Source organism: Carlito syrichta, unplaced genomic scaffold, assembly GCF_000164805.1.
Source record: "Carlito syrichta isolate Samal-C Ts95f unplaced genomic scaffold, Tarsius_syrichta-2.0.1 Scaffold312267, whole genome shotgun sequence".
In the NCBI taxonomy this organism is placed as follows: domain Eukaryota; kingdom Metazoa; phylum Chordata; class Mammalia; order Primates; family Tarsiidae; genus Carlito; species Carlito syrichta.
The window spans coordinates 285479-303661 of NW_007256363.1; the positions used below are offsets into that span (position 1 = coordinate 285479).

The 18183-nt window shown below is 37.6% G+C and overlaps 1 protein-coding gene across 1 annotated transcript in view; it reads right to left on the reverse strand.

The window, feature by feature from the left end:
- HAO1 (hydroxyacid oxidase 1) overlaps positions 1–7281 on the reverse strand; it is a 56740-nt gene extending 49459 nt beyond the window's left edge. Inside the window, exons 1-2 of the mRNA XM_008069870.1 lie at positions 7052–7281; positions 1068–1219 (exon numbers count right to left, since the gene is read on the reverse strand). Of these exons, the coding sequence (XP_008068061.1) occupies positions 1068–1219; positions 7052–7194 (295 nt within the window). The 5' untranslated portion in view covers positions 7195–7281. The remainder of the gene's footprint in view (positions 1–1067; positions 1220–7051) is intronic.
- Between the last annotated feature and the right edge of the window lie 10902 nt (positions 7282–18183).

Here is an 18183-nt window from a genome sequence, read left to right on the forward strand (position 1 = left end):
CCAAAGCCACTTATCTGTGTGTGGTCCTCGTATTAATGAAACTGCTGGTCTCTGACCTAAGTCTGTCCAGCAAAACCTCATTATGTCATTCTGATATCTCTGACAGAATTTTGTGTCCGACATTTCAATAAGGACGGTGAGTTCACAAGGTCTTTAATTCTTAAAACTAAAATGTTTTAAAATAGCATTTAGTGCATGCCCTTTTGGCCTGCATTTTCCTGCCCTGTTTGGCATAAAAAGAATTCATTACCAACTTTTATGTGAGTTTCCGAAGCAGCATTTGGAGAGACTTATTACTTTGCTGACCTTTCATATGTTTATAGTTGCTAGGGAACCGGAAAGTTAATAAATTAGCACCAATGAGAGATTTCTTTACATCATATTTAATTTTCTCATCGCTTCTCCTTAAAGCAGCTAGAAATGCACTGTTGGGAATATAACTCATCCATAAAAAAAGAATCATGAACCGAAGCCATGGAAGAAAACACAACCAACCAGGTTGCTGCATCTGCTCTTTCGCTGTGAGAACTGCTTTGGTTTGAGGGAAGCAGGAGGACTTCGAGAAAAGATAGCCACTCCGTTGAATTTCACCTCTGTTGCTGCCTACGTGTGACCTTGGGAGATTCCATTTCTCACAGATCCATTTGCGAGATATGATCCCACAATCCCCCTACTGGGAATATGCCCAGAAGAACTCAGGTCACTCTATAAAAAAGATACCTGCTATTAATGCTCACAGTATAACCAACAGTTATTGACCCGCTCCTCTGTGTCAGGGACTTTGTATGTGTGAACTCATTTTAGCCTCACCATACCCCGTGAGGTAGGTACTATTTTTATGCCTATTTTACAGCGAAGACATTCAATGCCCACAAAGAGTATCTTGCCAGAGTCATACAGTGAAAAGGTAGAGGAGTAGGGCAAGCAAGAATAGGTATTTTGATGGTCCAGTCTATGAGCTTAATTTTTCTCAGTGTAACAATACCCACGGAAGTGTTCGCTTGGTGCTTACAAAGAAGGAAGTCACTAAATGCTAGTCTTCCCTATGGTAAGGACCTTCTTCCTACCTCGTACGGTCGCAAGCTCACCATCCACATGAGCCATGCACTGCATGGCGGTGGCCCCAGCACATATTGGCATGGTGACCCTCTGTCCTAAAATGGAAGTTGACAGGTCTATTTCAGCAACATTCCGGAGCATCCGTGGATACAGCTTCCATCTAGAGTTTTTTTTAAGAAAGGACTTTAGAATTTCAAAAGCATAACCAGAGCTTTTATAATACATTTCAGTTAAAAATACATATATATATTATTGGATTTTTCCATCAAGCAAATTGCTTTATAAAGCTAAAGGAAAATAATAAATTTTAATGCTTGTGAGGATAGAAAATTAACATAAAATGGTAACGAATTTCCCAAGCAATTTTTAAAATTAAAATATAATTAGCATGCAGTAGAATTCACCCATTTTAGTGTATAGTTCTATGAATTTGGACAAATGTATATGGTAACACAACTGCATGATAATTGAGATCTAGAAAGATTCAACCATCCCCCAAAGTTCCCATTTTCTTTTGTAGTGAAACTCTCCCCAGATCAGTCTCCTAACACCACTAATATATAGATAGATAGATAGATAGATAGATAGATAGATAGATAGATAGATAGATATAGATATAGATATAGATATATGTCAATAATTTTGCTTTGCAAGAATATCATATAAACAGAATCATACAGTATATAGCTTTTTGAGTCTGTCTTCTTTCATTTCGCACAATGCAGTTGATATTTTCTCAAGTTGGTGCATGTATCACTAGTTTGTTCCTTTTGGTTGATAAGTAATATTCTATTGTTCATGGGCATGACTGTTTGATAATTTAGTCTCAAGTTAAGAGGCATTTGAAATATCTCCAGTTTGGGGCGATTATAAATAAAGCCACTACACACATTCACTTACAGGCTTTTGTGTGAACACAGTTTTTATTTCACTTCCCCCAAGCCATTTTGAAGATGATACACAAAGGCAAAGAGTAGGCTAGAGCTTAAGAAGATCTGTTTGGTCTACTTTATCTTCTTTATGTATAATAGATGGTAGCTTCAGGCAATTACTTTTAAAAGTATAATTTGGGTTCTTCAAAATCCTTGCGCTGTATGCTGTATTCATTGAAGTGTAATGATGAAGAAAGATTTTAGTTAAATGAGTATTTTAAAAAATCTTATTTGACAGAAACGGGAATTCGGGGTGTAACGAGTTTTTGATAACTGAAAATTATTTTAAATGACTGTTTCTGTGATTCTTTTGTGTTGGAATAAAATGACCAATAAACCAACCACCAATTCAGTAGTAAAATGTACAGGAGAGTTAGTTCTCTTTCCTCCCAGTAAAATTTACATCTTCTATTTGTTTGAGTTTATTATTCTTTTCATTAATATTAAATAAAACTGAAGAAAATACAGCACCATTTCTAATATGCATTAGCAAAATAGACGTATTATTTAGAAACACATACATATCTGACCAGTATGCATATTTTATTACCTAGATTAAGCTCTGCTTCCAGAAAGATCAGATTTTTTTTAGTAAATATAGTGAAGTATGATTTAGTAATGCAGTAACAACAAAAAAAGTCCTTAATTGAAGCATACTTCCTGTAGCGGAAGAAGAAATTCTTTCTTAATGTTGCTTTGTGAAGCAGCTAGAGGTCTGTAATATAACCCTCCCTCACATAATAAAGTAAAAATATCCAGTCCCTGAAAAGCATAGTAAAGAAGTTTTACTGTGCGATGTCTATGCTATTCCTTTGAATATCATAATTGTCATTATTTCATGTCACACCACATGCTCTGTTGTTGAAAGTCTTTTCTTCCCGATGGACTCTCACAGCATGATTCTTTGATCTGCATCTTGAAGGGGGAGAAGCAGAAGCCTTGAAGAAAGTTTTTACTACCAATCATCTCTAAGTGTGTTATTAGAATGAGAGAAAACGATTTTAATAGCATCCATTGGCATGCCAGCCTTGGAAGGTATTCATATTTACTTAGAGCTGGAGGAACAATGAAAGCTTTTATGAAGAGATCACGCAAAGCTGCAGGGCGGCAGCTGTGTATGTGTGTGTGTGTGTCAAAGGGGACATTTTTAAATGTCAAAATTCCCATGAATAAAACAAGGCTCACTCCTATTTCCAGACTGTAACTTCTGTAACTTAATGCTTGTCCACTTGGTGGCGCAGTTTCGTCAATAACTATGTGTTGTTTCCCCACAAACACTCTTTTCTGTTCTGTGGATGTTACAGATGTTTTGCCAACCAAGGCACAAAATGCAATTCCTAGGCAAAATTAGATGAAATCAATAAAGTGGGAAAATGTATGTTCTTTAAAGAGTCCTCCATATGTTGGTATTTTTCAAATAGCAATCACAATAACTTTCCCAGGTAGTTTAATAACTTTCCAATCTCCACTGGAACCCACCCCCAAATTTAAGGACATTTCTCCCAAGTATGCATAAAACAGGACCTAACTATAACTTTGGAAGATTGGCAGAACAGCTGCACCAATTGACTAATACAATTTTTCAAGAATAGAAAATAAGATTCCTGAATACAGGATATGGGGTAAAGGTGGAACTCTTCTAACAGAACTTTTGGCTCATACTTTATGTTCAACAAGGGCCTCAAATTTAACTTCCTCCCAAAAATCAGGAGATATATGCTCTCCCCACCAGTAGTGGTTCTGCTGAGGAAGATGTGCAACACCCTGCTTTAAAACTGTGTCCTGTTTCCAAATCAAACCAACTGAACACAGTGAATTAATGTGCTGTAATTTCTGTAACACTATCATATTGCATTACAGTTTTCTCCACATTAATTTTTTACTCTGAATATTTAAAACATATAAGCAAAAGCCATCTTATTCACCTATTGTGGATACTAGCTGAGTAATTCCATGACATTCATGCCTACAGGAAGAATGCTGAAAACGTCACTCATTTATTGATTCTCAAAAACTGAGAGTATAATATCACTTTTAATTGCCTGTTATTCAAAAGAAAACAACATAATTTTCAGTACCAAGAAGTGAAGCATCAGAAAAGAGAAGAGCCTTTTTTTCTGAAATCAGGAGGGCCCAAACTGTTGTGTTGTTTTTAATAATAACAATTTCAGGGAAAAAAAGCCACAAGATATGTGCAGACCATAGCTGAGAAGGCCACTTTGAATTAATGTATAAGAGAAAGTACTGTTCTTTTTCAAATTAATCCTAATCAGGTCAGGCCATGCAAAATGTAGCAAGCTGACATTTGCCCTCTTTTGTCATATTTGCAATAAGAAATTGTGTTCTTCTGGGTAGTTTCATTTATTTGTCCTTTCGTAATTTTTTTCTTTTGCCACAATAATATTAAAGTCTCTAGTTTTACCCAGAAATGTCTTCAAGCAACTGCTGGGTCAGATGAGTGGCCCATGTCCCCAGAACTCCAAAATGTAGTTGTCAGAGAAATAAAAGCTGTCACTGTGAAGAAGAGCCTTTTGTTGTATTTGTGGGAGGAGAAGGTGTATACATTTCTTAAATGTCTTTGAAATGCCCTGACTTTGTGTCACAACAGGTTATCTAAGGCTGGGTTGTTTTGCACTTTGCATTTGAATCAGAATGAGACATTTCATGTTGATTCTCTTCATGCCCTCAACCCTAAGCCACCACAACCTGGCAGAGAGTCTGTTCTTAGTTCCACGTGGCCAGCTGCATGACAGAGGATAAGGAATCAAGGGTCACCCAGCAAGATACACAGAAAAACAGGAATTGAGATGTTAGATAGGTAATAGTCCCTAACATATGTTGCAATAAAAACTCATGTCGCATAAAATAGCATCAGCTATCCTCCAAAGAAAGTTGGTTAATAACTTTTATTTTTAATTTTCTTTGAATCTGAACAAAAGAGAATGATCAAAGTTTATGGAAAAGGTGGCATTACAAACTCATTCTCATTAGCTATGTCCTTCCCTGAGTGACGCAGGATCCACACAAAGGGTGGCAATACTCATTCAAGTACCATGTAATTCACATAAGGCATGAGGCACTTTTGCAGTTCACAACTTGGAAGTCACTATGCCTTCTATGTCTCACAAAGTTTCTAGCATTCCTAGGGTTGTAGAAGTGGCTTGTCCGCTTTACCACACCCCTTTGGTTTCTCTCTAAGCTCTTCACTGTGCCAACTGTGTTGGGTTCATTTTGCATCAGTTCCACCCAGTTGCATTATGGAAGTTGCTGCGCATCTTCCGGAAGGTAAGCACCTCTGGACAGCAACGTTTTCTGGCTCACCGTTCTGTCTTGCCCATGGAGACTCATAATCAGCCTGAATTAATTAATTAGCATCGGATAAACATAGTTAAGGAGTGAGGAAGGCTGTATATAAATGAAATAGGTAATCCCTTGAGCACTGAGACCTGAGCAATGCTGAGACACCAGCTCTGTAAGTCTGCCAAGAGTCTGAAATATCCTTGGTTATAATAGCCTGTTGGGGGTAAGGTGTTGTTTTCAGGAGACCACTCAGAGCAAATCACATTACTTGGTGAACAGAATTCACACCGGCCCAAGAAGGGGCATCTTCCAAGAGCAGAAACATTTAAATGAGTCCAAAATATTAAATGAAGATTGGAAAAGATTGTGAAGAAGTCTCATTCTGTCATCCAGGTTGGAGTGCTGTGTCATACTCATGGCCACCCCAGCCTTGACCTACTGCGCCCAGGCGATCCTTCTGCCTTAGCCTTCCAAGTAGCTGGGGCCATAGTTAATTATTTGATTTATTCTGGAGATGAGGTCTTATCAAGTTGCCCAGGCTGGTCTCGAACCCCTGGACTCAGGTAATCCTCTTGCTTCTGCCTCCCAAAGTGCTGGGATTATAGACTTGAGCCACTGAGTCTCTCTACTCTTAACCAACTTCCTTTCCCATGACTCTCCCAGCATTTGTGAGTGCATCTGGGTTCCAGGCAAAACATGCAACAAAGTCAAGGGTTGAAAGGTTTGGAGAGAGGCCTCACCATTCATTCCCACATGATCCTCAGGCTTCTACACCTATTTGTGGGTGAAAGAGTGCTGCTTACCAGTGGCCACCTTGTTTAGAATAATCTCACTTCTCCGAATGTACATATAGAAAAGTGATTTTGTGTGATTTTGTTGTAGGCTAAAGAAGAAATTAGGAAGGAATGCTGATTCCTTCCCCCTGAATATTTTCTGCATTCCTTTATTTATCACCATCAATGATTACCCACAATATTCACCTACTTTACCAAGGGTTACAATGTTAGATGGATGAAACTGAAAGAGGGGTGGTATACCGAAAGCACTTCTCTCCCACTTCAACATATAAACCCCATATAGGTAACTGCTAAGAGAAAAATACTCCTTATTTAAAGTTATTTTATTTCTTTTTTTAATTACATATAGCAAGCATAAACCATGATACCCGCCATCTTGGGCTTTGAAATATGAAAGTCAAAGGAAAACTAATTTGGGAAGAGAGATGAAGCACTTTGGAGGAGAGATGAAACAGCAAGTTCAAAAGATTAATGCTACATAGAAAAATGGAAATCCGAAGTGAAAGTTTAGACAACAGTAATCAAAATGAATAATAACACGGAAAGCCAGCAGGAAGGGAATGTTTGGGGCAAGAATCCAGTCTGGTTCAACCAGATAAGATGGTTATCTTGCATTCAATGCTGTTTCTTACACCTTGAACATAAGCACTCACCATTATACTCAGAGAAAACAAAAACAGAGTCTTCAGAATGTATATGCAGTTTAATTAATGATCATCATATTTCCAAATGAGGTAACATAGGGTTGGTTTTTGCAGTCAACTGTTCAAGAACGCTAGGCTTGGATTATTTTTTTAAAACAATTTAAAAACTCAAGACTTCTCACAGCCCTAAGAATTTTTTCCTCTCTACTAAACATAAAATCTAGACAAATAATTCTACACTACCAACATAAAGCTAGGAGATTTTATTTTGTACAATGTCTTTATTTTGTAAAGACAATGAAAAAATAAATTTTCTTACCTGGAAAATGCTGCTATATTATCTGCCAAAGTTTCCTGATCATTCGCCCCAGATCTGTAATAGTCATATATAGACTTCTGAAGTACTGATTTAGCATATTGTTCGTAATCATTGACACAAACTAGTCGGGGGAACATTTTCATGGGTTACTGCAACCCCAGATGTTGGTGGGCTTTCGGGTTTTTTTTTATGTATGGCCATCCTGACTGCTCCGTTATTCGTCAATTATTAATAGACTTTTGCCAAAGTTCAGATTTAGTTCTCTGTTGCTTACATCAAGTGAGCAAACATGATATGCTCAGTCTTTGAAATATCCTTTGCGGGCTGCTTGCCAAAGAACACCTAAGTCACAAGAAACTGGAGTTGGGGAGGCAGCAGGAGGGGAATTGGTGTCTGTCACATTAAAAAGGTAGAGGAATTCTTTTATTCTAAGAACTTGAGTTAAAAATCAAGGACTTAGAGAGGTACTCGTGGCTCAGTTCTGCCTAAGACTTCTTATTCCATGTGACATGTGCCTTTGCTCTTTGCTTGGTACCCACTTATTTGCCTTCCACACTTGGGTCATGCACATATCATGTGTGCTTCTGCACAGTGTTAAGTATAGCTGATTGTAAACATCTGACTTTAACATCAAGCATTGTTGCAAGTCTGGGTACGGTGGCTCACACCTGTAGTCCTAACATGTTGGGAAGCTGAGGCAGGAAGATTGCTTGAGCCTAGCAATTTAAGACTAGCCTAGACAACACAGCAAGACACTGTCTACAAAAAATCAAAAAACTTAGTTGGGTGTGGTGGCATGCACCTGTAGCCCTAGTTTCTTAGGAGGCTGAGGTGGGAGAATTGCCTGAGCCCGGGAGTTCCAGGCTGCAGTGAGCCGTAATGGTGCTACACAACAGAGTGAGACTTTGACTCAAAAAATAAAATAAAATAAAATAATGACCAAATGTATGGCTAATTATTTTTAAAAATAAATTATATTGTATGTATTTGAAGTTTACATCATGACATAATGAGATATATAGAGATAGTAAAGTGGTCACAATAGCATGTTAATATATCTATCATCTCACATACTTTTTGTGTGTGCCAAGAGCACTAAAATCTGCTTAACAAAAATCTTTAATACAATTGTATTAACTTTACTTCTCCTGTTGTCCCTTAGTGCTCTAGATTTGTTCATCCTATATATCTGCTATTTTGTATCCTTTGACCTCTATCTTCCGGATAACTTCTCCCTCCCTTTCCAGTCTTGCTAATCACTGTTTTGTTCCCTATTTGTGTATTTGAGCTCTCCTGCTCTCTCTCTCTCTCTCTCTCTCTCTCTCTCTCTGTTTTAATAGTTCACATAAGTGAGATCATGCAATATTTTTCTTTCTGTGTCTGGCCTATTTCACTTAACATAATATTCTCCAGTTTCCCTGCAAATGGCAGAATCTCTTTCTTTTATAAGGCTAAATAACATTTCATTGTGTGTGTGTATTTATCTTTGTCCATTTGTCCATCAGTGTTCACTTAGGTTTACCACTAGTTCTTAAAGAGTGTTGTCTCACTCCGGAGAGGATTTTAGTAGCCAAGGCTTCTTCTGTACACCCCATGCTCTCACCCACTCTCCAAGTTGAGAAGAATGGCAAATGCTGACACAAATGGCATCTGTGGGGCCAGGCCTCCTCTTCACAGTGGCCAAAAGGGTAGGGTTTGGTGGTGGTGTTTTACCACTGGACTTAAAATCTTAACTCCACCCGCCCCCAATATCACAATAAAATCTTCTGCAGAATAATGTCTCCACAACTCTTGGATGTTTTCCAAACCACAGGGCCATCTTGAGGAAACCCCTCCAGCTCTTTATCTCAAGAGAAATTCAAGCATGAGCTAGAAGGAAACAAAAGACTCCACATCCTCAAAAGTATGTTAGTCATTGTCTTAAGATACAATTTAGACTATTGCTTGGAGAATGCCATATTTCCTGGGGTTTTTCTTCCCCTTAAAAGAGGCTTTGTAAGTGAGGGATAAGGTTTGGTTGACTCTTAGTCATTCCCATCATTCTAGGCTATAGAAGAGGCTAAGTTTTGCAATGTCTCAGTACCAATGGCTAGGGAGACACCAAGGTATCCTGGTGACTGAAGAGTGTGCCTCTTAGAAGCATACAACTATTGCATTGTGGTTTAATTTACATGTTTTAATATATGCTTATTAGCCTTTAATTTTTCCACTTTTGTGAAACATCTTTGGTATTTTTTTTAAGTTTTGTTGTTGATTGGTAAGCTTTCTTTGTGTACTGTGGACAAAGATCCTTTGTTGTTGTAAGTGTAATAAGGTAGATTTTTATTAAGTTCCAGACATGTTTTCACACACTAATAATACAAAAATCAGCCTCAAACTTGCATAATTGAGAGCATGTGTTTAGATATTATGTTTTCTTTCACTTCTTACCTCCCTCCCTCCCTTACTCTCCTGCATGTTCTAGCGTGCTCTCACATTCTCCTCGCTTTCATCTTTATTTTAGAAACAAGGTCTCTCTCTCTCTCTCTCTCATCCAGGCTAAAGTCACAGTAATCATAATTCACTGTAACCTTGGACTTCTGGGCTCAAGCAATCCTCCCACCTCAACCTCTCGCAGTGCTGGGATTACAAGCATAAACCACCATGGCCTGCCTTCATCTTTAACTTAATGTTCTTTGTTGTCTTCTTCCCTCTTCCCTCTTCCTTCTTTTCTCCTCCCCCCCCCCTCCTCCTCCTCCTCCTCCTTCTCTCTCTTTCTTTCCTTGCTGCTGCAAGTTGCCTCTAGCTAGGTGGATTTTTTTTCTAGTTCATCTTCTAAATGTGTTGCCTGTTAAGGTCCCGATTATAAAGGGTATGCCAGTGATTACAAACTTCTGGAAAAGCTTTTTTCTTTCATACTCTGCAACAACAACACAACTTGGCAAGCAGTCACCTGGGGTAGAGTGAAGATGGAAAAGAGAGTCCCTTAAGTTAACGTCTTTTTGAGGATTCACCTTTAAGTGATGTGGTTTGCCTCTAACTCCCCCAGGGGCAATGAGAACATTAAAAAATAGAGCTTCAAGGCTTTCATACAGAATTCATAAATGTTCAGCAGTATCCTGGAGTGATAAGGTGACATGAGAAGGAGTGGGGGGAGCAGAGATATAGGTGACAAGGCAGAAAGAGACTGGAGGCTGGGTCCTGAGACACACAAAGTCACCTTGCCAACTCCAAACCACCTGCCTCCTGACTTCTTTACATAGTAGAAAACGACTCTCTAACTTATTTAAGTTCTTTATATTTGAGGTATCTTTTACTACCATTCAAGCACAGCTCCTCAATGACTCAGGCCCCAGTTCACTGGAATGCCCAAGAAAGGATGCAATAAGGTAGCAAGATATATATTACATATGTATATATATATGTATATGTATATATACCCATCTATATACTATAAAGATTTGATACTATGCAAATATATGAAATTGCAGTTTACCTTACATGTAAGTGGTAATTTATGGTCAATTGAGAGTCAAATGTAGGAATACTATAATACAGTGTCTATAATACTAGAAGTGTAAGAAGTCATTAAAATTAGCCTTGCTAAGTAAAATCCCAGAAACCTGCATTAAAATAGTGATTCTTATTTTTTTCTTTTTTGCCATAAATGTATTGGGATAAGTATGGGTGTGTGTATATATGTGCATATTCTGTGATTTGGACATTCAACGTTAACAGGAAAAAAATCTTGACTTGAGGATTCTGTCTTGGCTCTTATCAACTGAGATTTTCTAAAGTAATCCAACACTGTCAATGAGGAAAAGTAGAAACTCAGAATATACATAGTGCCCAGCCATAGCTTCTGATAGCACAAGAGCATAATGATTGATTCCTCTCTGGTTTCCTTACAAAATACAATATTAAAGCTACATGCCAACAAAATGGAGAAACTCGTAAGTATTTTATAGGAAGGAACAGATAAAATATCTAACCAACTGCTGAGACAGGTCACTTGGTTTTTTGAAATCCCAGCCAAAGAAATGTTCTGCTCTGTTTAAGAAGGCAGATACAAGACATATTCTGACCTTGCCCAGCATCCCAGATAGACATCAACCCTTAGGGTTGTGGCAGGGTAGTACCAATGTGACTGTATCTTGAGTAATGGACCTTTTTTCTTAATGAACCCAACCAACATTTGTCAAATTCAAAGAAAATCTCTTTCAGTCAATTAAATGAGATCATCACTATCCCAGCTCTCTCCCGGATAATAAATGACAACAGAATGTTCCAAAGGTTTTATAAGCTCTTATAAGCTTACCTTATACCAACAGCCTCATGATAATCAGGAAAACAAAGACTGCTTTTTAACTTCTGTGCAGCAGATAAGTGAAGTGTACCCGTCAGCTCATTATAGTAAATAAAAGCAGATCATTGTTCAGGTGTTTGATTCTTTATTATCTCTGTAAAGCCCTTCAGTGAAAAGACACACAGGAATCTTCACGGCTGACTTTCTAAGTTAGAATGAGAAAATGTTCTAATGCAACCTTATAGCTCTTTTCTTTCCTAAGTCATGTTTTACCCACTATGAAATAACTCCTGAAAGTTTAATAAGCATATGTTTAAGAATCTTATTTTACACCTTCCTTGTTTAAGAAAAATCTCACACACACACACACACACACACACACACACACACACACACACACACGATTAAATTGTTGAAAAGAATATGGTGAATTTGCAGCAAAAAAAATTAGAAAAAAAATCCATCACAACATTTTCTACATCAAGTAGCTGTCAAATTATTATCCAATTATCAAATTATTATCTAAGGCAATTGTCTATTATGTTGCTTTTGAAAACAGTAACAATACTGTTTTACCTCATTTTCTCCCAAGTCCTCAGCATATCTGCTTCTACCTTTTTCTCTTTTCTTAGTATCTACATGTATCTCTTCAGTTAGACAGTAGACAACATTAGGAAGCAGGCCAGCCCACAATTCCTAGCCCTTTTATCTTAATAGGATTTTTCAGAAATCATGTGGATAAGAATCATACAAATTATTCTGCCCCTTCAGTTTTCAGTAACAGGAAAGAGTCTGTTAATATGATTTCAGTATTGATAGACATCAATATTTTCCAGAAAGGAGACAGCATCATTTTCAATTTACAGGAAACAATTCTCAATGGATAGCCAGGTTGAAAAAGCAGAGGAAGTATAAAATGGACTTAAAAATTATGGTCCTATGGGCAGGTTTTTATTTTAACCAATATTTCTCAGCAGAAATAAAATGTATTTTTGTGATTCCTCCAGTCCGAAGTCAGTACCTACTGCTGTAAAAATCAACATTTAATAATGTTAAATAGTTCCTGCCCATGGAAGATGCATACATTCTAAAAAAAAGTTTGAATAAAACATTAAATAAACAATACTTGGAATCCAACTAGGGAGACAAATAATCCTTATATTTGCCTTTTTTGATTCCCCTTGATTGGCACACTTACAAAAAAGCAACTGCTTCTAAAGTCCTTTCCCAAACTGGGTTCCATGGATCACTAATAAGTATTCCTTCATGGAAAGTATTTATATATATAGGAAAAAAATATGTGGCTCAAGGGAAAACTATGATTGTTTAGATGACAACCTTCCAGATTATTTGACTCTAATCTGTCATTGTCTTTGAGCTATTTTACAACAGTCTAAGTTGTAGAGGTCGGATGCAAATGCAAAATAACACAAATATTTGGTCAATAACAGTAGTTTAATTCAGTAATTTCATCTTTCATTATTATTGACCCATGGTGCTCAGGCCAAAACCTAGAAAATATTACTAGTTGTTTTTCCCCTTCACAGTATATATCTAATCTTAGAACAAATCCTACTGTCTTTAACATTAAATTATATTTTAATTCTCACCATTAAACAATCTGTGTATTTCAACCATCCAGATCACTTAACCTTCTTCTCTCACTTAAACTGATGACCAGATGATGAAATTTAACTCATGTTAAATCATGTTACTGCTCTGGTTTCAACCCTCCAATAGTGTTTTCATCACATGTAGAATGAAATCCAGACTTCTTACCAGACTTCTTACCTGAAAGGTGTTAAATGATCTTCTCTCCCAACACACACACACACACACACACACACACACACACACACACACACACACACTGTATTCATCTCTACCTTGTCTCCCCTTACTTTTGCTTGGAGAACTCAAACCTATTCTAGCTCCAAAGTCTTTACATCTTCAAGAAACACTTATTCTCTAGATTTTTCTCTGGCTGATTTCTTCTTATTTGAAAGTCTATTCAAATGGTACCATTGAAGAGAGGCCTTCCTCGACCACCTTACTAAATATTAAATCCTTCTTTCCAACTCTTCCCCCACTGGCTTTATTTTCTTCACAACAAGTATGAAAATCCAAGATCCATTTATGTGTTTGTTATTGGTGCCTCCTACAAGAATGTTAACTCCTAAAAGTCACAGTTTATGTCTCCTTTTCACAGTTGATCTCCAGTGTCCAGAGTGTTGGATATAGGATACTATAATAGGGCTGAAGAATGACACCTGCTCCGCTTTTGCCATGCCACCATATGTTCACATTCTAATCCCTGGAACCTGTGGATGTATTGCCTTAAATGGCAAAGGGACTTTGCAGATGTGATTAGATTAAGAACCTTAAAATTCAGAGATTATCCTGGATTATCCGGGTGGGCACTTAAAGTCAGCACAAGAGATTTTATAGCAGGGAAGCAACAAGGTCAACAGAGGAGATGACAGTATTGCGATGATGGAAGCAGAGATTGGAGTGATAAGACAGGAGCCAAAGAATACTGGCAGCCTCTAGAAGCTGGAAGAGGCAAGGAACAAACTCTCCGTGAAGACTCCAGAAGGAATAGTCTTCTGACACTGATTTTAACTGCCTAAAGTGCATCACTTCTGACCTCATAACTATAAGATAATAAATGTATGTTGTTTTAAGCCAGTAACTTTGTGATAATGTGCTACAGCAGCAATAGCAAACTAATACAAATGCATTCAATAGATATTTGCTTTAAAAACCAATTCCTTAATGGAGACAATATATATTCAGGAACTGTGTAACAAAGCTTGGTCGATGCATGTATGGACACATTGCATGATGGTCCCATAAGATTATATTATTGTACTTTTACTGTACCTTCTCTATGTTTAGATACATTTAGATACACAAATACTTCCCATTGTTTTACAATTACTACAGTATTTAATAGAGTAACATGATGTATAGGTTTGTAGCCCAGGAGTAATGGGCTATACCATGTGTAGTAGGCTACATCATCTAGGTTTATGTAAGTACACTCTGTGATGTTCACATAATGACAAAACTACCAATGATGTGTTTCTCAGAATGTATCTTCACTGTTAAGCAACATGTGACTATATTAATGATTTAGAGCTCAGTCTGTGAACTAAGATTTCTTAGGTTCAAGTCTCATCTCTTAGATTAATGAGATAGTGCATGTAAAGTACTTTAAACAATCACTCAGTAAATGCCAACTGTATTGTTATCATGTTTTGTAGTTCAAAGAGAAGTTGTATCCTGTGTCCCTTAACCCTGGCTGCACATTAAAATTACTCGAATTATTTATGCTTTATCTGACAAAGACAGGGCTAGCTATATAATTTGCAGGGACCCATGAAAAGGCAGGAGTAGCTACATAATTTGCAGGAACCCATGTGAAATGAAAATGCAGAGCCCCTGTTCATGCACTATTAATCATTTTAAAACAGCAGCAACAACATAGCATTTAAACCCAGCCCTGGGTCCTTCCATATATGAGGTCTTGAGGAAATGTACAAGTCACATCCCATCTTGCTCAAAGGATTCTGAAATAATTTATCTATAGCAGTGTTCTGGTGTCTTTAATGTTTAAAAACCAAATTATTCTAGTTTGAAACCACAGTTGAGAACCACTGATGTAATCCAACAATCTCACTTAATAAGTAAAAAACACTGAGATCCATGTCTAATGCTGGTTCCCCAGGTTATCTCTAAAACAATCTGTGGATGAGACAAAATTGAGCTTACTGCTTACTATGGTAACAGAGCTCTACCTTAACAGAGCTTTAATTGCATCTCAGAGGGAGTGATGGCACAAATGGAATATTTAATAAAACTTGGAGTCTCCTCCAAAGTATTGCTTTTTTTCTTTTAGATTGGCAGAGGGAATGGTCAGGACTGGGTATGGATGAGATCAGAATGCAAAAATGCAGGATTGGTGAACATAGTAAGGCAAATAATAAAATTTTTTTAAAAAGACTTGCAAACTACCACTTAATGCCTTCTATTGAAGAATCTAATGAGTCCTTTAGAAAATCTCTGGAAAGAATATATTATAAGTATTAGTAACTTTTATCTTCCTGTGCAGGTATTTCCTGGAATAATAAGGTGATGTTAATGAAGACAGTGAAATAATAATGTCAGGCTAATATGGTGCTAAGCTGTATAGATAGCCCAGATTCTTATCAGAAGGATGAAATGATCTACATAGTATTACAAAAGTAGTAGAGGAGACCAGGTAAACCCTATGTGTTCTGACTCAAAGGTAATTCTCACACCAGGTGGCTTCTATAGAACACAGGGATCTAAATAAAACTGCTGAAATTAACATCCAAATTTTCAGAAAATACTCTTCAAAAAACAGTATCCTCAATAGGCATTACACTTCCAGGAAAATTATAAAATAGCAACTTACAACAGAAAAGTTCAAAGTATTAATTTTTCATCATTAAAACTATCTATGTTTTTAAGTCCAAAGGTAGGTTATGAGAAAGTTTTCTTAGGATTTTAAAATTGTTGTACCATATAGGCAATAACAAATGTGTAAATCTCATAGTTACATTTATAGCAGAGGAGACCGAGTTGGTTCAGAATATCAAAATTGAGAAGACTTCACAAATTATTATATTACGGTAGTTACTGTAAACTGAAACGCATCCCAGTCTTTCAGTCTAAGTACTTTCTTTTTATTTGAAATGACAAAACAATGCATGCTTTAGAAAAATCCTCATCTTTCTGTATTCACTGAGTTATAGCAATTATAGGAGTCTTTGTTGAGTTTTAACTAGAGAAGTTGTAGTTCTAAAAAAAAAGCCCATATTTTTGCAAACTTTCACAGTAAGTTATCTCCAACTTCCTATTGGATTTAGCTATGTTTTTTAAAAGAAAACTAATTAATAATGCTTTATTTGAGTGGAAGACTATTTCCTTGAGTGGACAAAGATATAAGGAGAAGAAAGAGGTCCCCTGGAGGGATTTTTACATATAAAATTAAATTTCAGCTGGGCTCGGTGGCTCAGCCTGTAATCCCTCGCTTGGGGAGGCTGAGGTGAGTGGATTGCCTGAGCCTGTGGTTCGAGACCCGCCCGGGCAACTTGGCGAGACCTCATCTCTACAATAAATAAAAAAATTAGCCGGGTGTGGTAGCACCCGCCTGTAGTTCCAGCTACTTGGAAGGCTGAGGTGGAAGGATTGCAGAGCCCAGCAGGTCAAGACTGCGGTGGTAGTGAGCGGCCACTGCACTCCGTTCTGGGCGACAGAGTGGGACTCCAACTCAAAAAAATTAAAAAATTAAAAATTAAATTCAATTTCATGCAAAAAAATACCTTAATCATTGCATACTCTTTATTGGGAACTTAAAATGGTGACACGGAGGAAAAGAGAGAGGCAGAAGAAAAATTCTTTCTCACACTGGAGCAGAAAATGTGAGATTTTCTTTTCCTACACCCTCAAGGCTTACTTACTTCTAGGCACATAGGAAGAACTGAAAGGGTCGAGTATCACTAACTTGGGAATTCACTATAACTTTCTTTTTTTTTTGAGTTGGAGTCTCACTCTGTCACCCAGACTGGAGTGCAGTGGCCGCTCCCGGCCACTGCAGCCTCGACCTGCTGGGCTCTGGAGATCCTTCCACCCCAGCCTTCCAAGCAGCTAGAACTATAGGTGCGCGCTACCACGCCTGGCTAATTTTTTATTTATTGTAGAGATGAGGTCTCTCCAAGTTTCCCAGACAGGTCTCGAACCCACGGGCTCAGGCAATCCACTCACCGCAGCCTCCCAAAGTGCTGGGATTACAGGCTGAGCCACAGAGCCTGGCTAACATCTTTTACTCCTATGTGAAACTTGCTTTAAGTAAATGTTGGGGAAGGATGGAAGAGCAATAGTTATATTTCTGATTTTAGGTTGAAGTCCCAAAGCATTCAACTCAAAGAAAGAGAAAAAAAGTGGAGACAGTGAGGAGGTGGTGGGCAAGAATATAGTCCACAGAGGCAACAAATTATTTCAGTTGTAACTCATTATGCTTTCATTATAATGATAGGGACAGTGTATTAATTTATGAGTACTTATAGATTCCTACCTGACCCCAGCAAGGAATAACATCGCTTGTCCTGTTTGTTCCTCCACCCACTCCTAGATCTTTTTATACACATTCAGAGCAGTCAGGTGGGGAGGGGAGAACAGAAGAAAGATAAAACGGTTTATAGCTAAAATGGTTTATATTTGTAAAAGAAGAAAAATCGAGATATAGAAGGAAAGGAGAAGGAAGAGGAAAAGGCAAGAGCTTATACTAAAAAGAATGCAGAGGAAAGTCTGTGGGGGAAGAGAATGGACAATGAGAAAGGTGTAGAAATTGAAGGGTAGTCCCACATACCCATGTAAGAGAATAAAAGAAATGAATTGCACTTTTAAGAAACATTAGTCTGGATAATGAATTGCATGCTCTTTGTATTTTTGCAGAGATAAAATTAATTATTTATGTTTCTAGCTCCCAGGTTGAGTTTTGTTGACTGGAAAGACTGAGCCATGTAGTCACTGAGTTTAGATGGGTTACAATCTAGAAGTCAGTCTCCAGGTCTCCGGATTTGTGGTATGATACCCAACTACACCTTGAATTAGATTATCCCCCCAGCCAATAGTGTGCTTTTGGCACAAAGACCAGCCTCTTGAAACAATGGAATAAAGAAATGGGAACAGAAGAGTGGGTTCATGTAATAACTCCAGAAAGCAAGGGTAATGTGGTTGAGGCTTTGATAAAATGAAAACTGCAATTTGGGGTGGTGGGGGAGGGAGATGTTTGGCTCCAATTTGAAAATCAGACTTA